Below are 23,562 nucleotides of genomic sequence, written 5' to 3' on the forward strand. Positions count from 1 at the left end.
TGCATTGTATATATTTCCACACTACTACTAATAATACATTGCTTCTATTTTGCGCTTTCTCATAGTTTTACAGTACTCCAAGTAAAAGGTGTTTTCATACTACCCATATGCACTCTACCGACTTCAGAAAGAGGAACATTTGATTTGTCTCGGCCAGTATTTCAACCTGTGACCTGCTGGTTCGACACAAACGCACACCCCCAAATCACAGTCGGGTCACTGAGCTATATGAACAGCCTTTGGTTTGCACAAACTATTTTAAGTTTCTTATCTAACGCATGTGTAGTCATTTAAATGATCTGCTCGGAGAAATAACACATATGTCCCTTTAACACAGGCATGTTTAGGGAATGGGTAGCTGAACTACTGGCCAGCTTTCAGCACTCAGTGGCTTGTTGTGGAGTCCCTCTGGAGTTTAGCACACAGTCGTAGATTCGAAAATGCACCGATTTGTTGTACGTTTAATGAACACATTTTGTAATAAAAGCATCATGACCCAGTTTAAATATTTATTGCACTGTACCTTTAATTTCTCCCAGAAGGTCACTGGTGTTCAGTCTTTCCATTTTCTCCTTCCAGTCTTTAGACAGTAACTTCTCCATGCAGGAAGAGTCTATTAATAAAGAACGAGCGACACAATGAGTGCAGGCTTATCAATTATAAAATGACATGTTCTACACTACTGGGACTTGTCGTGAAGTGGCTAAAATCCCAACATTTTTACATACCCACACTTTCAATGTTGCCAAGTTAAAAAAAAAAGAAAAAAAGCACTGCCCAATATCTAGCTAAGACTTTTCCTCTGAAAATGGTATTATCGCATATCTCACGCTTATCTATCTGTTCGTTTTAATTCAGGGAAACTACACTGGAACTGAATTGAAGTGCTTTCAAGTATGGATACGAGCATTGGCACCTTACAGTAGCAGGCCAGGCATGCAGCTGTTATGGTATATGATATTTGTATGGCGCCTACTGCCACATGCTGCACGTGTGTTTCCAGTGCATGTACCAAATAACAGAATTTCTCTTGTGCCTGCCATTGGAAGACTTCCATGGAGTGTGCTTGAGTTGGACATGCTAGCAAGACCTGGGAGTGATCCGTGGAATGGCAGGGCAGTAGGTGGAGGACGTCATTATCCTGGCCCCATTTGCACATTGCCGCTGTGGGCACGCTCTCAACATCGCGCACGGCGGCGATGCGTGAAAGGTCTCTGCGTGTGTGCATGCAGTGACAGGCTCACTGGCTCACGGTTGGAAGGAGGGCCCATATGTATGCAGCACATCTCCCTTCGTCCAGAGGGGCAGGTGGAGAAGGCACTTCAATGACCTGGAAAAGAAAGGAGCTGCTGATTCCAGTCGCCATTGGGCTCTTTCTCACAGCCAGCTCTTGCCCGGTAGAACGAAGATATTTGATTTCATTTTTCCGCTTTCAGATGTCAAAGTAAATGCATAATTTAACATGTTTGAATAAAATAGTCCCATTGCCGCTCTTTTTTCGGAGCAGTAATGCTTGTGACATGGGTTGCAAGAACTTGGGTCTTTTCTTACGAGACATTCTGTTCGAAGGTCTCTGCAGAGAAAATCACCATGTTCTTTCAATGGCAAGTGCTAATCCTTGAGCAGATGAGTAGCATTTGGCTAGGAAGAAAGATCACCCCTAGCCATATGGAGCCATGGCATAACATTTTATTTGACTAAAGCTGTCAATAAACGTGGCTTGTATTAAAGGAGCCAGTGTGAATTGTGTATACAAGCACGTTTATTCTAGGTTTTGTTTTTGTTTTTTATTAGGCCACTATGCGTTAAACAGAAACATGTATAAAGGTTTCACACAGAAATCAGGGCAATTCTGAAGTCAGGTACCTTATAATTGAGTACAAGTATGAGTGTAGACACAGTTGACGAGGGGGATGTATAGGACATAAACCCGGGATGATACAAATAAGCCGACTAGTGAGGGGAAGGGGTGGGGAGCTTCATGCAGTCATGATATATGATATTATAGGCTATTGATAAAGCGCTTAATACCCAGAGGTTTCTAAGCGTGGAACGAGGATCGAACCTGTGTTGCTCCATGTCTTCTTGCTTCCAAGGCGAGCACGTTGCCCTGAGCTATCCTCGCATCATGAAGCTGGAGCGATTTGGGGAGGGAGAGAGGAGACAACAGAGCAAGGGTCCCTTTTCAAGGGGGAGGAGATGGTGTTATGTTGCTGCTAGTTCTTGACTCAGGAGTAAGGAGTGCTAGAGGCAGACAGCAGGCAAGTAGGTTGGAGGATTAGCATTGAGAGCATGCACAGGTTGGGCGAGGAACAGAGAGGGCGAGAGTGTTGCTCCTGCTGAGGGTGCAGGAAGAAGAGTGGTGGGCACTGGACCATGGAAGGATCTAAAGGCCAAATGTAGGTAGAGGGAGAGGCTGGGCACGGAGAGCTAAACCCCACAGTGACGGAAGGTGGGGGAAGACTGCTGAGAGAAGGAAGGGAAGCGAACGATTTTGTCAAGAAAGAGGAAAGCGGGAGCCCCAAAAGCAGTCTGCAGAAGGGATCAGGTCAAGAGAGCACGCGAGTGGAGCATAGCGTTTAAGTTGAGCGGTAAGTGAGAAAAGGCCAGATCTGCCTGATGTTCACCAGGTATAATCTGGCCACTGTGGTCACTGATGTTATCAATTGCTGAGGTATGTATTGAAGCATTTGGGCATGAGGTGAGTAACTCTGGAGATAATGAAACCCGTGAGGAGAAAATGATAGGATGTGTCATGGCAGTGAAGTAGATCACTTCTGTCTCTATGAGTTGAACATGAGAACGCATAGGGCCATGAAATGGTGTTCGGCTGAGAGACAAACGGAATCCTTGTAGGACGATCTGCTGGATGCTGAATCATGAACTTCTCGGTCAGATGCACTATTGATGAGAGAGGAGTGATCAACAGAATCAAAGACTGTTCATAGTTTGAGGAGAAAGAGGGTAGAGGAGAGTTTGGGGTGGTGAGCAATTGTGAAAAAGTTGCAGATGTGGATACAAGCCGTTTTAGTGGAGCGACACCCATGGAACCCTAATTGTAGTAGGTCACCGAGAGTATGGAGCTTTTAGATAGCGGGCAGCTTATTAAAAACTCTTGGCCCAGAAATGTAGAGCAGTGGGGAGAAAAGTGGTAGATGTATAGTTTCAATATTCTGGAATGTGAACAGCCCACCAGAGTGATATTCAATCATGCAAGTGGCACTTTAGATCAGTATTGGTCTCTTTGGTTTGCAAACAGCGTGATACACATGCACCAGGAGATACGCATACTGTTAGTTCAGCCAATATGCTGGCACATACAATCATTTTGAAGGCTTTCTGTGGAACCATTAGGACTTCTCACATTGATCTTCAAAAGGTAGCGAGAAATCACGATCAGGTAGCGCACGGCTGGGACATACTTTTTTACTTTCACTGATGAAGTGCTTTTGACTTTATGTCTGACGGAATGAAGGAATGCCTGTATTCCACCCTTTTGGGCTGGACCTGGACGCCATAGAAAGTAGTATGGGTGCACCCTGGTGCATATGTATATAGCAGTGACCGGACACTACTGTGTACTGCCTAAATTGGTGCACACACACTTGGCCATTGGTGTGGGGATGTTATGGCCCCAAGAGAGGTCTACATTTGTTGATCCCTGATACTCTCCACAGAAGCTAATGAAGCACTCCTAAAGCACACTTTCAGAGCATCCAGGAGGAGGCTCCACCCATTAGCCCATCACCTCAGTGAGCACCTAGCTATCCCTCTGCGCACATGGTAGTATGCCCCTGTGCTTGCTAATGTTCTGGGCACATGCATGATGGACAGTGCCACTTTATACAATTCAGCCCTGAGTCTCTGATAATTCATAATGATGTACTTCTATTACATGACAAGGGGCATACACTGTATCAAGGCATGGCTTACTGCAAGCAACGTCCTTAAAATAACAATGTTGGCAACGTGATGTTTGCTCAAGTACATTACTTAATGGCTAATGGCTCCAGGAACACATGTTGGGCACGGTCAATGCACATGCAAGCTGTGCAAAACCTTTTCATGCATCCATTCTTATTGATCGTCCATGTATAAATAACTATGTTAGGTTTACCAGACCCCAAAACCTGGCTCTGTCAGAAAAAAGACAAAGCTGTCATTTCAACATTCTTAAGCAAACCATTCACCAAAAAGACAACATTGCCAGAGGATGGGTGCAGATAAGATTCAAACAAAAAAAAGATCATTCATTTAGTGACTTTATAGTTCAATGAAGCGGAAAAACATGAGCAAGTTACAGCTCATTATACAGATGATTATAATACTTGTCATGCAATAATATACCATTTAATTTTTGTTAATTACATGAATACATTATTTTCATCAGCTCTTTCGGAACAATGAGGGAGCCAAAAACACCTGTCAATTACCAGTGGGACGACATCAAAGTGTGTCCTCCCCATGGGCCCTCTTCCCATATCAAAAGGAGGCCTCTCTAGTGTTCACAACGATGAAGCCCAGCAATTCTCATTGGAAAAAGGCTCCTAAACTCACTCCAATCAGACTTGACCTCAGGGGGTCTTCTAATGGCATCTACCATGTTTTACTCTACAGTCATCAGCAGGCAATATATATTTATATTGCACGCTATTTCCGCAAATTCCCAAACTGTGCATGGACCAGTCCTATTTTGAAATTGGGTCTGAGTGATCAGCCCATTTGTATTTGTATTTATTTTATTTGCATTGTGCACCTTGCCCCGGGGCATCTGTTCATTCATTCAAATCACATGTGTGAAAGGATATGAAAAGCATGCTTTAGGTGCTTTGAGGCACTTCCATCGTGTACAGGCGCTTTACAAATAAGCAATTACAATTACATAGTGTGCCCTTGAAGTGCAGTAAAATCATTTGCCAAATTCCTTCCAGCACAGTAGTTATTTTATTAGTATATAAAGGATTAATAGGAATATTTATTTGAATAACGAAACCCAGGATAAAGGTTTCCAGACAATTAAAGAGAATGTGCTCGAACAAAAATGCACTAAAATACATCCTTTGTGAAATTTAACAAAGGAAAACATTGCAGTTTCAGCTCAAGCCCATGTGGTGTTGGGACCAAGAGAGAAGATAAGGAGAGTAGGTCAAAACACATTTGCTTTTTGTTTGCTGCAAACAAAAGCAGGATGCACGTCAGCGTTTTTAGATTCAATTCACATTTTGTTTCCGCATAGAGTTTACATGAACGTTCTAATTACTCCATCACGTGTATGCTTGACCTAGGAAACTAGTTATTGTTGAGAATTTGTGTTGGACAAATGACAGGCCAGATAGTTGAAAGCATGGATAGCCGGACAAATGAATAGCTGAAGGGGCGAATGGATGGATGGATGGATCTAAAAAATAAACGAAACCACAGATGACTAGAAAGATATAGGGCCTCATTACCCGGTAGGCAGTGAGCCATGGCGCTATTAGCCATGCCAGTAAAATACCGGCACCGCCTTGGCGGAAAGAGGATTTACCGCCCCATTCCAAGGTTGGAGGGGCGGTAAATCCCCTTTCCGCCATTGCCCTTCCCCATTCCCATTTCTGCCCCATAGGGCTCTATGGGAATGGGGAAGGCGCTAATTACGGCACCACAATTTTGCGTTGCCGTAATTAGCTCCGAGGTCCCTTAGCAGGTTGGATTTTAACACCTGCAAAAATCCATAGATTGATAACGAAATAGGTAGACCGAGTCACAGGCAGACTAAGGAACAGATTACACGTTTGGAGGTAATGATAAACATGCACTATTTGAAAATACTGCATGTATTACTGCTTCAGTAAATGACAGGTTTCAAAACTGAAACTCCTCAATGCCACCTTTTTTTGTCTGGCGGTAAATACCTTCACACAAAAGCATTTACAGGTACAATTTTACAGCATCTGTTAACACTGTCTGCAGTAAAATGGCACTCCCCCATTAAGTCCATGCTGTCATCCCTTCTGGTGTTTGGCTTCATTCTCAGTCTGAATCTTCACTGCCATCGGCCCTATTGGATTGGTGACATCACTTCCAGTGGCCATCTTGGCTTGGTGACATCACTTCCTGTGGCACGGAAACTGCTCTGCTGAACACCCATGAAGATCGCCTCTCTAATCTTGATTCCAGCGTTCTTTCTGTCCTCACCCTCCTTGACTTTTCCTCTGCTTTTGACATGGTCAATCACGCCATCCTGATCAATCGACTCCGCGAGAAATTGGGAATCACAGATCATGCCCTGGAGTGGTTGACCTCCTTCCTCCTGGACAGACCCTCACAGGTCCAACTTGAGTCCTTTCTCTTCACCACCTCTCTCTCCACTTGTGGTTTCCCCCAGGGCTCTATCCTCTCACCCTAGCTCTTAAATGTCTAGTTGACCGTTTTGGCCCACCTGATCTCTACCTTTTCCTCTAACTTTCCGTGTTATGCGGAAGACACTCAGCTCTCTTTTAGGCTCCTGTCAGCCTCCTCTCCTCTCTCGTTCATTCCTGTCTATCAGCGATTCAGCATCGGTGCACCTCCAATGAGCTCTGCCTTAATGCTAGTAAGATGGAGATCCTTCTCATTGGGACCCCTGTTCCCGCTTTCCCTCTCTCAGTACGGTCCTCTTCCTTCACCTTCCAGTATGGCAAAAAACCTTGGTGTCATCTTCAATTCCACTCTCTCCTTCTCCTCTCACATCATGGACCTTGCCAAGAAGGACCACTACCAGCTGCACCTCCTCAGAGGTATTCTTCATTTTCTTACTTTCCCCCAGATACTCACTGCCTCCAGAGCCCAGGTTCTCTCTAGGCTGGACTACTGCAACAGCCTACATCTCAAATTGCCTTCCAATGCTCTCCGCCCTCTCCAACTAATCCAGAACAGGACTGCAAGACTTATTCTTCGCCTCAAGCCCAGGGACCATATCTCTCCAGCCCTGAAATCTCTCCACTGGCTCCTGGTGGCTGCATGTATCAAGTTCAAGACCCTCTGCATTGTCCACAAGGATTTCTGGGGTCCACATTACATCCAACTCACCCTTCCAAAATACCGTCCTCCTCGAGGCCTTTGCTCAGCAACCTCTAACTCTCTGAGGCGCAGATGCTTCTCCATGCAGAGAGTGGGGGTAGACATTTATTCTCCCGTGCAGGTGCCTTCCTCTGGAATGGCCTCCCTGCCCCTCTCAAATTTGAACCGAACCACCTGAAGTTCCGGAAGCTGCTCAAGACCTTTGCTTTCTCCTCTGATTTCTCGCTCGCTCTCTCTCTCTCTCTCTCTCTCTCTCTCTCTCTCTCTCTCTCCCTCTCTCCTGCTGACCTACCTGTCTGCTATGCCAACTGGTTGCTTGGATAGCCACAGAGTCTCACTGGGTACCAGATTCCTCCATGATCAGTCTCCCCTGCACTGCCTCCGGGCCTAGCGCGCACCTAGGGACTGTAACTGTAGGTCTACAACCCCCTGCTTCCTTGCACTTATCAGGAGGTGCCCTGCCCTGACTGTACTCACTCAGAGCAATGCTGTCCTCATTGCACTTCCCATTTCCGTCTCCGTGGCACTTCCCCCTCTCCCTTCCCCCTGTATTTTTGCACTGTTGCGATCTAAATGACGCCTAGTAAGATAATTTGTCTTGTCCTCCCTCTGTCTTCCCCCCTTGTCTTGGCGCGCCTAGAAACACTTCAAACGAACAAAACAAAGACTTCCTAATTACTATATTGTCTCTCCACACTGTATTACTGACCGATAATGCATTAACTGCTGCTCACCTCTCACTATGCTTTCTCCAATCATGCTACAATGTCCTCCTTTGCTATTCAAATGATAAAACTCACAAAAGGAAACTCCCACTACTCCATCTCTTTTCCACTTCCTTCCATCAAACAAAGCAGACGAGCTAACCATACCTCTGCTAACACCTATCCATCTCGCCTTTCCTCCTCTGAGACTCAACTTCTCTTCCTTATTTCATCAGCTGAATATTGCACTCTGGAATGCTCAACCTACATGCAACACAAAACGTCCTTAATCACTTACTACTTTCACTCCAGCTCTCCTCCCTTAAACCTTCTTGCTATCACTGTAACCTGGATTTCTCTGTCTGACACTGCCACTCTGGTGGCCCTACATGACTCCAAACTCCCCTTCATTCACTCTTCTCGACTGACTGGCAGAGGTTAAGGCATCAGACAACTACTCTCTTGCCAACTTAATGCCTCACATATCACCAATGTCACATCCTCTGCTACCTGTTTTGAATTCACCATCTCTACTATTGCGCTGCATTATTCGATTCACATCATGTCCACCTATAGCCCTTCTGGTCCCACTCGATCATTCTTTGATAATCTTAGGCAACGCTGGGATTCTCTTTCCACTAAACATCACCTCATTCTCTTAGGTGACTTTAACTTACCCTCGCCAACCACTTCTCAGAAATGTGAACATCAGTCTTTTCTTGTGACCATGCTCTCCACTCTATTCATAACCTAGCTACCCACAAAGGGGGTACATCTTTGGATTTCTTATTCGTTTGCACCTCTCGCTCAGCCACTAGTACTACTATTACAGCATCCATATCTAATCACTTAATTGTTTGCACCACAGTCTCCTTTCCACCCTATTACCTTTCCTCACCTCTTGCTTCACAGATAATTGAAAGGACATTTAAACTTTCGCCATTCTCCCTTTCTCTCTGACCTACAGTTGTCGCTCTCCTTCATCACACCTGATGCCTCTTCCACCAACACTGCCTTCTCCAGCTTCCAATCCCTACTATATGACTCATTCTCTTCTCACTTCCCACTGCTTACTTTCACCCCGAAGTCTTATCCTCAACCATGGGTCACCCCATTCATATGCACTCTCTTCACAGACATGCGTCAGCTGCTGCACAAATTAAGGCATACCCACTCACATCAGGACCTGCAACTCTACCTCTCTTCCCTGAACTCTCTCAAGTCTGCTCTTGATAGAGCAAAAAGGGAACTCTACCTAACGCTTATTGACTATCACTCCAACCATCCTCGCCGGCTACAAGGCACGCTAAACTCACTCCTCACTTCTCCTAAGTCTATGACTGTCAACTCCACTCTCCCATCTAACGGCCTACCTGAATAATTTGCTGGAAACATTTCCAAAATGAGTGACTCTCCCTTGACTTCCCGCACAGTCCCTCCTCCTACATTTTACACTCCACCTATTCTACCAACATCCTCTGCCTCTGTTGCCCACTTTAGTCGCACTAAAACTGATGAAGTCCTATCACTACTTATGAAGGCTATCCCCTCTTGTGCATCATCAGACCCTCCTGCTCCTCAGCTTGTCAAGCCTATTGCCCCTTTAGTGGCCTCTCAACTCGCTGAACTCTTCAATCTGTCCCTCGACTCTGCTTGCTTTCCCTCTGTTTTCAATATAGCCACAGTCATCCCTCTCTTAAAAAAGCAAGGGATGACCCAAACTACCAGCAAACCTTTGCCCTGTGTCTCTCCTTCAGCACTACTATAAAGTGTTTGAAAGTGTTGTGTGCAACCTTCTTACCAATTTCTTAGACATCCACAACCTTTGAGACCTGCTACAAGCAGGTTTCCTTTCCTGTCATTCCACAGAAACTCCTCTCATGAATGCGTCTAACTTCATCACCTCTGCTAAGCACTCCAGCCTGTCCTCCATCCTATTCTTGGACCTGTCTGCTGCCTTTGACACTGTTGATTACTCTGATTTCCTTAATGCACTCTTTCTACTTGGGTTTCACAACTGAGCCCTTGCCCGGATTGAATCATACCTTGCACCTTGCCAATTCTGAGTCTCCTGGATCAACAACACTTCTGAACTCACTCTGCTAACTGTTGGTGTTCCACAAGGCTCTGTCTTGGGACTGCTCCTCTTTACACTCTAAACATCTGCTCTTGGAGCACTAATCTCTTCCTTTTTGTTCTCAAACCAACTCTTTGCGGACAACACTCAAATCATCTTCTCTTATCCTTAACTCTCCTCTGATCTCTCTATCAAAGTTTCCAACTGCCTCTTTGTCAATAAATATTGGATGTGTTTGCACTCTCTGATGTAAAGTTCTACCAAAGCAGGGGTGCTCTTCTTCACTGCCAAAGGTCTCTCTCATCTCTTCCTCTGCATATCCAATTCCCACTTGACACTCTCACCTACTCTTCTTCAGCTAGAAAGTTCAGTGTCATCAATGACCTTTTTCACACCTTCTCTACTTTCATCTCCAAAACTGGAACAGCAATTTACCTCAACTTTCTAAATATTAGGAACATCAGGCATTCCCTTCCTTTTAACACCAACAAGAATCTCTTAACCATTCTTGCCTTCTCCAAACTGGACTACTGTGCCACTATCATATTTGGTCTCCCCAGCTATGCTTCCCGTCCTCTTGACAAGATCATAAACTTTGATACCAGGACTCTCTTTGAAATCTCTCACTTTACACCTACTTCCGCGTACTGTCACCAGACTGCATGGCTGATGATGCGAAACTGTGCCAGATGTAAATGTCTTTTCATGGCTCACAAATCTATCCACAGTAGGACACTGCTGTTTCTGTCCTCCTCTACCCAACTGTAAAAGTCTTCTCTTGATCTGTGTTCTGCCTCATTGACTATCCTTATAGCTCCTCGCCCTCCCTGTGCTTCCTCTCGCTTCTGCTCTTTCTCGCCTCTTCCTCCACTTGTATGGAATTCTCTTCCCCCAGACATCCGAGAAACAGTAAGCACGGATGTATTCAAAACCAAACTAAAAGCCTACCCCCTCGCCTCTGAGTTGCCCTCTTAGCCTACCTCTCATCTGAAAGTTAGCCAAAATGTTTCCCTCGCCTCTCACCTTCCTCTATCCCTCACTGCCTCTGCCATGACTCCAACACTTCACCCATCATGGCACATCCTGAGCACAGTACCACCTACCTGCACTTAAAAATGTCCAATGTTGATTGTCCATAAACTGTGTATTTCCACTTATGTATTGTCCCTGGTGACAGATTGTCCCTCAAACTCACTCCATTGTAAGAAGCCCGCTGCTTCCCACCCAATCTGATTTCTTATCTATTATATGTTCTTTTGGTATCAAAAAAGCATTGGTCCTCCTGTACATAAATAAATAAATAAATAAATAAATAAATAAAGACTACAAAAACAAATAAGAGTCCTATGGGACTCCAAAATGGGAAATAACTGGAGGGTTACACAGGACAGTATTTCCAGATGATAATTGCCAAGCGCGCAATCAGACTTTTATAGACAAACGAAGGGATTGATCGAGAGATGAAAAGATGTACAAGGGGAAGACAGTTAGCAAAATGGACAGGTGCTGGCCTATGGAAAGACGGACAAGTGATTCCAGCTCATACTTTCATCTTGAAATGCTGCGCTGCCTGCACCACTCTAAAGAACGCAATAAGGCAGTACTACATCTCATCATCCAGCAGGCCGTTATTATATGCCAGTTTACGTCGGGGACATCTGCTCCTGGGTTGCAGTGAGAATGCATCCTTTTAAGCAACTTTACCACATGGCGTTAAGTATTCCCATTAAAGACAGTGTGCTGCTTTGGCCTTAATGGCCCTCAGCGGGGAAGACTTCTTTTTTGATTCAAAACGTTAATGTCAACAAGCAGAAATTGTGTACTTTGATAAATCTAGGTCATCACACAAAATATGTTCCTTGCTAAGCGCAGATGGGCATATGGTCATACTTTTCTCACTCTCGAGCTCCTGCTTGACGCCCTCTCACCCGCAGCAGAAGGACCGGTTTTAGCTTCGATGTATTTTCGTCTTGTGTGAACATGCAAAAGCACAGGCCTGCTTAGCCATCCAAGATCCAGTGCCACCGTCAAATCTGAATCTTGCAGAATCTACTGGATGCCAATGGGGTCCTTTTTCTTATGGCATTTAGTTTTAGGTGGGTGTGATCCTGAACATTGCACATGCCCGTGCATGCTCACATGCACACTTCCTTGCCCAAAAGCCCCTAATTAAAGTGGAATCCTTGCTGGTGCACCCCTTAGTGAAGTGCTCTTCCCTTTTAATGTTTGCTCTTTGAAATGACCCGCAAAGTACCATTGTTTTCTTGAATTATCACTGGGCAGAAGAGTTTCTTTTAATGGAACTGTCACTTTAAACTAGACTTGAGCTGTCTGTTCCTCCGACACATCTGAAGCCGAGAAGAAGAGCATGAATCATTAATTCCACCATGAAAGAACGTGATGGAATTCATACAAGTGCATATGAATTCTCTTTATTCCAGCGCACATGCATTGGTAATGTTTTTCTTAGCTTTTGCACAAAAAGGGAGAGCAACTCTCTCCTGGTACAGAGAGGAAGTGATTTGGAGAAGAGAACTTAATCTAAGAAAACTGGATCACATGGAAATGAGTTCAGTAACAAATCCATGGAATAAGTGTCCAGGGCTATGATAAAAATAGAGCAATTAGCACCAAAGGAATGGCAGATATTCAATTTGCACTGGGGGAAGAGTGCTCAGCCAATGAGGTGGATGGAAATGCAGGCGAGAACGCAGTGTACTGCCAGTGTTTCTACCAGGCACCCGAGGCACTTACCTGGGTGCCGCCAGTTTTCCCCCAACCCATCTGTCAACACCCTCCACCCTGCCCACTCCCACCACACCCTTTGCCCCAAGTAATCCCCAAAACCCCTCTCACCCTACCCCACCCCTACTCCCACCCAACTTACCTTCTTGCTCTCCAGGCACCGCCGCTCCTTCTTGGGCCGCCACCATAGAAATCCCTTTCCTAATTGCTATGGTGGTGGCCATGTTTTTTTTCCACTGGAGATTGGGCTCGTCAATGAGCATGGAACCCATCTCCAGTACAAAAAAAAATAATAATAACTATTTGGATCCCAGGGTCAGAATAACAATCATGCCCACTAAGGGTGGCGTACATGGCCAGTAACAGGCCTGAGCCTTTTTGAGGTCCTCACTTCGCTCTGGTCTGCCTAGGTTCAGGCTGGCAGGCTGTTACCAGCCGGTTTAGACCCCTAAGTGGGGGGATGGCTAGAGTGTTGGGAATATAATGAAGCCTGTTAACACCATCACCATTTTTGTTGTAAAACCTGCCCTTCTTTATATAGCAAGCCAGTGAATAAGAGCACACTTATTCTGTTTAGTTTTGAACTGGTTACGTGAACCCCGGACTTAATCTACATGATAACAAGTTGCAGTTGATACAGAACCTGCCATTGTGTTTTCGTTGAAATGTTAATAGCATATGTTACTGTTTCCCAAATTAAAGCAATTCTTTGAATCGAACTTGGAAGAATGCAGGGCTGATAGGTAGGGCCAGTGGAATTCATACCTGTGTCACCAGCAAGTTGGACGGACGGGACAGAAAGTGAGCACCCGACTCTTCTCCTCCCTATCACTACTGAATGTTCTGCCATACTCCTCCTTTACCCCTCTTAGAGGCAAAAGCTGTTTGATGCCATGAACTATGGCAGTAGGTGCTATACAAATGCAATATAACATAACTAAACACAATGTGGTATATCTGATCAGTTGGATATTGGCTGGGACACTGAGCTATGCAGCCATGACCAAATGAGGAGCATTAGCTACATTTAGATAAAGTAGGTAGGAAGCTCACTCTGAACATTTTGGGCATCATTACAAGTTTGGCGGTAGCCTTGCCGGTAAAACCGGCAGGCTGCTGACAAACTTCTGATTTTTTCCGGCACCCGTGAATGGGCAATTTCTGGGTCATTACGGCCCTGCTGGACCCGGTAATTGCCCATTCCCGGTTGCCAGAAAAAAAATGCTCCCCATTCCCATTTGAGCCCTATAGTGCTTAATGGGAATGGGGAGGTCGGATGCAATGGCACCATTCAGAATGGTGCCGGTGCATCCGACATGCTCTGCCCGTGGGTGCCAGTACGCCCGCCAGGCCAGTCAGAACTCGTAGTTTGCGGGTCCAGAAACAACATTCCTGGCATGTTTACTGGTACGGTTGATAGCGGACCGGCAAACTTATAATGAGGCCCTTTGTCTTAAATGTGCTTCTAAAATTGGAAGAAAAAAAATATGTGGTTACTCGTGTCATTAACTCACACCACCCATTGGCTTTGACTAATCTGCATGATCCCATATTTTTACAAGAACATGCACGAGCATCTGTGGCAGTGGTGTAGTGACTGAAAAGAAGCACATTCTTTACAATTGTTGAATATCAGACTATTATTGGAAATTAATCTAAAGGATAGGTGTACACCTTGTTTTCTGCTCTTTTATGATTAGGAGCCAAAGGAAAAGTGTTTTTTCTAATAAGGATTCAATAACAAGGCATGAGTAGGTTTGGTTTTATTTACAGGAACATTATGCTATGTATGTGACTGAATGCTTTTGTTTCCTTTTTGCTTATGTAATTGTTGCTTGTCACTGTGCTTATGCTTTTTTCTTGTCAGCTGCTCATTGTTTCATAATAGTAGAAAACTGTGAGTGGGTAATTGTTCGCTGTACCATTGCTAAATGAGGTCTATGAATTGTAATGACTTCACATATTTTCTAATTTTGTAATATTTTGATTTATTAAATAGGTTTTACTTTCTAGAATTTGCAGTGCTTGTACTTGTTGAATGATGTTCTATCTGTGTTTGTAAATGTTTTAAAACTAAAACTTTAAAAAAATAAAAAATGTACAACATATTGGGAAAGGACAGCTGGCACTCTGCTCATCCACACTTGGAACTCTCCTATTATAGATAATCATAATCTGGTCTAATGATACCATTCAGCCAATGACGTCAAGAAGGAGTACACTGGTCAGTATTACAAGCCAGTGGGCGGGAAAGTGAAACACAGTAATAATTCCTGGCTTATTTGGTTGCAAATGTGTGCTCCTTTTATTTTCATCCAACTGCCACTCTGCCACTCTAATCTTCCTTCCAATTTTAAAACTTACAAATATGCCTGGATGACTCAATTTGGGAAGAACATTTAAAAGATTTGGGTGACAGATTCGGGTTAAGCTCATGACAATGACATGCTACTGAAATGTTGCTGTAAACACTAGATTGAAGGGATCACACCTTTTCCTGCCAGCAAAGCAAAACACGAACAATGAATGGAATAGGTCAGAACCTTTCTTGCCAAGGATGCTCTAAGAAGGCAAAGTTTCTAATGGCTTGCAATTGGCTATATCTTTAACACAGAAACCAAAATGAACTTTGTTTTCAGCTAACAATAAATGGTAAATTGCAAAGATTTTAGAAAAAAAGCAGTGCAGAATTCACAAAATGTAATGCAAATAAATATGTGCAGAAGATGCATTTTATTTTTACATTACTTTGGGAAATGTGAAAGTCACTTTCCTATCAAAGGTGGCTTGCACAATTTCAGGGGCCCGTGCTGCAAGCAAATGATGTGCTGGCCATTCCCTTGCATGCATTTGTGTGGGGCGTCTTTATGGTGCTCCCCGCTCCCAGAGGGATGCTGGGAGCGCATTTCATCAAGACAGACCCTTAAAGGCCCAGCCATTGTGAAATGTGTAAAAAACAAAATAAAAAAATATTTCTATCCTTGTTTCAGGGACAGTACTGTAAATGGGATAGCACTGGATCATGACGCTGCTGCACATTCAATCTAAGAATGCATAAAAGGGTCAGACAAAACACAGACAGGTATTACATTTCCATGGCACCTGCCCCACTCAGGCCCAGCGGAATGTGTTTATGTTCTGCACACTCTTAATGCGCATCCTGTTTCTGAAATTCCCCCTGTTCAAATGTGCAAAGTGAATAAATCAGGGAATGCAAATGTGCAACTATGACGCGCTCCTTCAATGAAACTTTGTGAATAGGGCACACCTTTTTGGGGTAAAAGTAGCGAGATGCACTAGAGAATAGGTCTCTTAATAGATGTATATATACTGTGTTTTTCCCAACGAAAGAGCAAAAAGGATTGCCATTCTCTCACTAAATAGTATTCCGTAAAGGACAGTCAAAATCTACATAATGAATGCTTGGCATGTGACTGATTCTGCGCTGGCATGCAATCCTCCAATTCTGACTTCATCTTTACTAATTTGATAAAGGATGAAGGGATGAGTTCTTCTTGCCCCCATTCAAACCTTGTACCTGCAGGTCCAACATAGATCTCTGCAGTAGGGGCATTCGTTTATGGGGACATTTTATTTCAGAGTTTAATGTGCTTGGATAGAATTCCCAGATGCTCTGGACTCAATTTTCTCTTGCTAATCCCCTCTGCCCCAACCAAACTCCTCCTTTGCCCTAGCCATTCTCTCCCTTCCTGAAACCTCTTAAGTTGTTTGGTCTATGCCTTTTCACCAAGAATCAGCTTGAACCTCTCCAAACTTCCCTGAAGATGTATGATTCTTAAAGACAATTCAAGCAGACTCAAGCTGGAAGAAAAGTAAACGGGAACCAGACAACTTACTCGAAAATCTTTAGGAGATTTGTGGGAGCCCACAGATGACCTTTGGGAAAGTTTGCTCTGTCATACTGACAAGTACGAGTGCTGGTGTCAGTCTGACTAATTCAATGGCATAGAGGTGTAATAGCAGTGTTCTTTTCTAAGTTTCTTTGTTTTAGATTATGGAAGGAAACTTGCATATATGTGGCTTTGGGTGTAGGGGTGAGGTTGGAAGGTGTGGCTGTGTGTGTGTGTGTGTGTGTGTGTGTGTGTGTACGCGCAATGATTAAAAGGAAAAATTACATTGCTAAGGTGTTCACACGCAAGATTTCCACTTTAATTCCTATGTTTTAGGGAAATAGGTGGTTGCACACTGGTCATTTCTCGCCTGTGATTTAGGGACGCAGCTACTGCCACTAGTCTTCTGTTTCATGGCTCAGTGCTATGGCTAGTCGTATTACTTTGTTTAATCTCTGTCATGGTTTACAATAGTTATATGCCTGTGGATAAAGGATGACAGGGATTATGCTTGTCCTTAGCCAATTCCTAAACCGGGTCAACCCCACATTAAACAGGATTTTTACATGATTGAGCTCACTAATCGCAGGTTTTGGTATGCAGGTTTTCATCAAGACTTGCAAAACAAAAACACTAATTAAACATGAGAGTTGTTGCTCTTGTTGGATTTAGCAATGGCATTGATATTTCTAGACGGATGTATGTTGGTGTCTTGTTTTCTTAATGTGTGGGATTTTTGCCCCCAGGCATTTTGGGAAACATAACTTTTTTCTAATGCCAGTGATTTGGGGCAAACTCGATTTATGTTGGTGCTTTGTCTTAGAAATGTATGGGATTTCTATCTCTAAAATGATGTCATGACAGCAAGAATTTCAGTGATTAAAATAGTTTGAGACAAAAATCTGTCAAAACATGGAATACCTCACAGATTTCTGTCTCAGTGATTTTACTTTGCTATAAATGCATTTTTAAAGCTGTCAGGTTTATCATAACTCATTTAACACTACATCACTGTCAATAATAGTACATTGGGGATTTGCTGTTAATAGCAAACTATTCCACTTGCCAATAAAAATCATTGTCACCAATATTACCCAACTGTAGTTCTGAATAGATCGGCCTCGGTAGGATGAAGTCGACCCTGGTATCAAACCCATTTGGCACATCATCATCCTGTTATCAAGGCAAGTATGTTACCCTTGGACTGTCATTTTCTCACTCTTCCTTTTCCTGTTGCCTCTCTCCCACCCATCTTCCTTTCCCAGTAATACTGCATCTACAGGTTGCATTAATATTGATTTGTTTCCAAAGCATTGCGCCTCTCTGGTACCCCTGGATAAATATACACGTATCACTGAGCTTGCTTAGTAGATGCGACCATGTATTTATTCTACTCACCATGCACTGATATAAAGAATCTGCTAAGAGCCAGAGTGATCTGTGTGACTTTCAATGGTACAATGCAGCCTCCAAGGACACATTGGGAAAGAGGGCACAAGGGCAAACCAAGATGGAGACATTAGGTGAGAGGCAGGGGGATTATCAGCTTTATCGGTATGTTGTTGGTAAGTGTCCCAACATATGCATTGTGGTCACAGGCATAGAAAACCTAAAAGATGAGCTTCTACCAATGATGTCCATTACAAACTTTACAAATATGTTTGCTTTTTCAAGAAGGAAGTGTCGCACGTAGGCCTGTGATTGATAGTCACATTTGAACCTCTTAGAAATCAGATTGGAAAAGTGGACAGATCCCTCTGTTTCCCTATTTTCCATTAAGGTTCCTTACATGCTTGCACTAGGCATTGTATAAATAGTGGTGTTCACTATTTGTGATGTATCGATGTAATACCCAATGTGAGAAACGTGCTCTAAGGTGTACAACATGTGTGCTCTGTCTAGTTTAAGGAGGTGACTAGGAAATATGCAGATGTGTCTCCTCTGGTTATTTAGCCATGCAACGCACCTTCATGGAAGCTAAACAGAAACTAATGTGGTCTTGCACATTTCTTAAGAAGTGACATGATTCTGTTGTTATGTGCAACTAAAACTCTTATAGTGTTGCTGTATTTTTCTCGAGAGACTTCCCTTTGCAACAAAAAGGTGTCGATCAGTATGAATATTACTTGGCAGTGAAAATGAGTGCATCTGCCATGCACTTTGTGCAACTGAAGCCATTACATAAAATGCCTTTGGGTGGCATGTGGGCAGCGTCGCTTGAAATTAAGGGCCTGATTTACAAACCTGTTTTAACATGGGAAAGTCCACAATTGAAATGTTTTTTGTAAATCAGGCCCAAAGTGTCTTATGTAACAGATCTCTAAAATGGTGCTGCCTGCATGCATAGGCTCATTGATGAGCAACCCTTTCCTTGTCTTGTATGTTCCTCCCCCTCACCCACTCCCTCAATTTCTCCCCACTCTTTGTTACGCACGTATACTAGTAGAAATGCTATGGCCTGGTATGCTAGTGATTGCTGTTAGTTCATTCGGAATGTTCAAGGCCTAAGAATGACGATGATATCCCCTTGTTCCCTGCCCGCCTTCAAGCGCATTGAAGCACTTCACTTGTGTATAAGCGCTTTACAAATAAACAATTACAAATACAATTACCGAAGGTAACTGACTCACATGTCGTACCTCATGAGTGAAAGAGAGGGGGACAGACAGACCATCATGACCCCACTGTACATGTATGTATCATATCATGCTCATTGCAATCAACATATGTATCTTTCTAGAATGAACACAATCTGGTTTTGTTGTGCTACCATCAGCAATGGACTGGTAAGTTCTTACTTCCAGTGAGTATGCCAACGGTGCCTACCCACAGGTCTCGTGTGTGAAGTATGCCCCCTTTCTGAATTGTAGACTTCCCACGACCTTCACCCAAGAACTGAACCGTAGCTGCACCTTCATTCTGAAACTCAAAGGGGAACCCAATATGAGCTACATAGAAATATAAACAAATCCATATAAAAAAGATATGAATGGGCACAATAATAAAAGGCCGCCCGATTGTCAGAGACCCTTCCAACGTTAGAAAAGATTGAATAGAAGCAAAACAGAATTCCTTGGTATCGGCAGTCAATGCTTGCAAAAGCTGTAACAGCATGGCCGGGGGAAGCAACAGTGGAAAGCGAAAGGATCTTTGTAACAGTTGGGGTGCACCGAACCAAAGAAGAAGGCATATATTGAGCCAAACCCCTTGTGACGGTAGCAGAATGGATCAGGCTATGGGCCTGACTCACAAAAGCATTGAGCGATCCCATTGAAAAATGCTTTGTAAATCAGGACCTATGGGCCTCATTGCGACCCTGGCGGAATGGGTTTAACAGCGCTGGTAATGGTGCCGGCGCCATTAAACCCATTCTGCCCTATTATGAGGTTCCCTCGCGGGACCCGCTCTGGACATCTGGTCAGACCAGGCGTCCTCTGCGGGTGCCGCTAGGGAACTAGCATGCTAACAACAGGCCCGTCATTAACAGGCCCGTTTTTAGCATGAAATACCGGGCCCTCCAAAGTCGGAAAGGCCCAGTAATTCACCCTTCAGGGAACCCAGACCCAGACGCAAGTTTGAAGGCAGCCATGCCCTTAGAAAGGGCATGGCTACCTCCATACTCGTAATGAGGCCCTACGTCTCCTGTCATGGTGGAACTGAACAATTCTGTTCAGTGAGGCTTTTTGCTGGCAGGTGCTTAGGTGCCCAAGTTTTCTGTGGACTGAGGAATATTTAAGGAATTGCTACAGTTGTGGTTCTCATGGGGATGTGAGAATGATTCTCTGTTCTCACACTTCTGAGTTGTTGTGGAAGGAGTCACTGGTCCCCCGATTCTCAGTAGGTTTTGGTAGTCACTCTATTCAGAGCTACATTGTCGTGGTGTCTCACCTGCCCTCCATCTGCAGTGAAGACAATACTTTGGGCCTGTGACTTGAGAGAACAAACTGCTTCTAAGAAAAACAGGATGGACCTGTGTCTCCATGTAACATTCCTACTTTGCGAGCTCTAACAATACACAGATTTGCCACACTTCAAAAAGACATGAACCCTGAGTGGAGTCCGAGATCTGAAAGCAACTCATATTGCCGTCACTGCCCACATGATTTTCCTCTGCGGGAACCCACACAACCTCATCTAGCTCCCTGTTTGTTTTTCGTGGATCTATTCATCCTTCTTAATATTCGTGTTAATCCCTGTGAAACATCCAATGTTTCCGAAGTCTTATTTCACCTGAAAACTTTCTAAATGTTCTTCCATTCTTGGAGTTCGTTTCTTACATAATCACCATCTATAGATGCAGAAAAGTGTTCTTCCAATTGTTCAATCTCTGTGCACTAACACTGGGGGATAAGCTAAGCACAACAAATGGAGGCTGATGGAAGATTTGAAAATCCTTGTGTATGTCTGTGCTTTTGAATTGACTGATGAAGCCCGGGGTTAGGTACGGAACATGTAGTGTTTAAATGTCCACACGGGCATGCTGTTTCCCTCATGTCTATGCCAGGGTTTGGCACTTTGCATGAGAAATAAACTGACTTCAGCGTTTTCACTATTTGGAGATCAAGTGCCTGGTCGTTATTTATTATGATACCTTCTCAGATACAAAATCTGAGAGTACCTTCGACTTGGCCTTTGTGAAATAATAAATATATATGACATTAGACAGTCTTGACAAAAAGAAATACTGTTAGGAAATATATATATGTTACATTAGACATTCTTGATTAAAATAATTACTCTTAGGAACTTCTATGAATTAGTATAAGCGCCTCCACAATCCTACTCATTGTGGTGATACTTGAGGATATGAACCCTACTCCGGCAATCCCACTTTTGCTATGGTCTGAAATGAATTGACCCTCATCCCTGTCTCCTTGAGTTTGATGGCCAAAACCTTCCACTACGATCAAAACACAGATGATGACCACAGACCAGTATGCGCAATCGCCTGCCTCAAAAGTGGCATGACCAAGTCGATGCATCCTTCTAGAAGGTTTCCAATCTATGAAATATTTATATTACTTCTTTTTGATTTGTGATTTAAAGAAATAATTCCTGCATGTCCAGAATGGGAGTGTACACTGGCAACATTTATACAGTAAACCACAAATGCAAGAAATACAATTTGATATGTCAGATAACAATCACACCCTGTGATCTCAGCTAGACACAGATTTGCCAACCATAAGTTTTCTGCTGTAGAATGGCGCTGGAATATTTATAGCACTCATATGCATGCTTAACGCGAAGAACAGTATTAGTCATTAGTGCTCACAGTCAGGCTGCTCTTCTAGGAATAATCATTATAATCCTGGCAGCAACACCAGAGCCAAATAGCAGGTTCTCCTCATATTAGCCGTTACTCAATATCGGTTTATGCTCACGACCCTAATATTACATTCAAGTGACAATTGGTTCCAATAATATGTGCAAATGCAGCCGATTACCTTTAGACAGCTCATTGCAAGGTGACATTTGACCACTCATAAATCCTGTGTCATGATGGAAAGACGAGGGCGCATGCAGCACAATAGCAATATGCATGGCAATTAGGGGCAGCCCTGCCATCATTAAAGGGATGTGAATATGCTGATGGAGCGGGCAATCCGCGCTATTGTGAAGCAGGCACGCGTCCCGCCCGCCACCTTTATTGTGAATTGATTTCAAGGTGTACACAGGTAAACACAGCCATCTGGTGAAACTATTGAAAGTCATCAATGTTACTAATACCGGCACATGGTTTGCCAAAGTTTCTATCTACTTGCCAATGTTTCTCTGTATTCATCTACCTTCCTGTGTGTTAGCGTGCCTGTGTCTGTCGAAGTGTGTCTGACGGTGTATTTATCTCCCTGGATGTTTATGAATATCAGCCTGGCTGATTGGTCATTTATTTATCGGTCCTTTCTAACTACCCATATATCTAGCTATCGATCTTATTTCTATCCATTAATTTCTCTACAGCCTTGTTCGTCTGCCAGTGCACCTTCCACCTTTCAATGAAATGGCCACCTGCACGTAGGCTATTCTGCCGCCACCAAGATTGGAAGCACGATGAATGGTGCAATGCACAGAAGCGTGCTGTGCACTAGCTGATACATATTTACAAACAGCTGTCTGTTAACCTGCTACGGAAATGGAGGCGGAACTATCCAGAGGGCTCCAAAGGGGTCTAACTTTTCACGAGGAATTTAATGGTGGTTAGAAATGGCTGGAATGGTGCCACTGGTCCATGAAATAAACACAAATACTTATTTTGCTGACTTTGAAATTGATTAAGTAGCACCCCTGGTGATGAAATTAGAACTGATGCTCGTAATACCTAACAAACAGCCATAGCTATTTTGCACAAATTACCATAAAAGAAGATACACATTCAATGAACAAACCACCATAATAAAAACTACCAATGTGCCAAACATGAATACAAGGAACTGGGAAAATTGAAACAAGAAGAGCCGGGAAGTCATTCTAATCGACACTCAAGAAGTACACATCCCCAGTGACAAACCCTGCAATTCATTCATCGTGCCACCCAAGAGACAGTGCACTTTTGGAAAGTCGTCCGATCCTCGGCGTAAAGAGCCAACCCGGGCAGCAGAGACATTTGACCAATGCCATTAAGAATGTTGCTTGTAACTGACTGATGTGAATAACGCACAGTAGATACCACCCCGCTCCAAGTAGTCAGAGGGTGGCGAGGTGGGTGCCCCCTTGAGATTTCAGCTAGCATTACAGAGTGGGAGAGTGTAGCCACTGATTTGAGATAGAGCTGGATAAGGCCCCAAAGGAGCTGATTCCCCAATAGTATGGTATTGTAATCCATCTGCAAATCCCTTTCCCCAACATCCTTCATTAGTCAGGGTCAAGTCACAGAGTGCCTTGTTACATGAGTGAGTGAATGCCTGATTGAGTAAGTAACACAAAACTTTGCAGTCAATTCATAGTTTATTGTCAAAGTGTATTATTTCTTTGCTACTCTACTGAATTAGCTCCAGGGATCCGTATTATTCTTAAACTTCATTACCCTTTTGACATAATGGGCTGATAAAACACTTTACAAACAAGCACGTGCTTCACCAGTAATATGATATGATATGATATGGCATTTATGACGCGCCTATAGGTAAGTGTTTCAAGGCGCGAC

At 43.7% G+C, this 23,562-nt stretch overlaps 1 protein-coding gene across 18 annotated transcripts in view; it reads right to left on the reverse strand.

The window, feature by feature from the left end:
* SOX6 (SRY-box transcription factor 6) overlaps positions 1 to 23,562 on the reverse strand; it is a 1,055,545-nt gene that overhangs the window by 466,661 nt on the left and 565,322 nt on the right. For all 18 annotated transcript variants that reach the window (XM_069623758.1, XM_069623756.1, XM_069623746.1 and 15 more), the window contains one exon: positions 524 to 613. In XM_069623758.1, coding sequence (XP_069479859.1) covers positions 524 to 613 — 90 coding nt within the window. The remainder of the gene's footprint in view (positions 1 to 523; positions 614 to 23,562) is intronic.

This window comes from Ambystoma mexicanum, chromosome 11 (genome assembly GCF_040938575.1).
Source record: "Ambystoma mexicanum isolate Mex_15411 chromosome 11, UKY_AmexF1_1, whole genome shotgun sequence".
In the NCBI taxonomy this organism is placed as follows: domain Eukaryota; kingdom Metazoa; phylum Chordata; class Amphibia; order Caudata; family Ambystomatidae; genus Ambystoma; species Ambystoma mexicanum.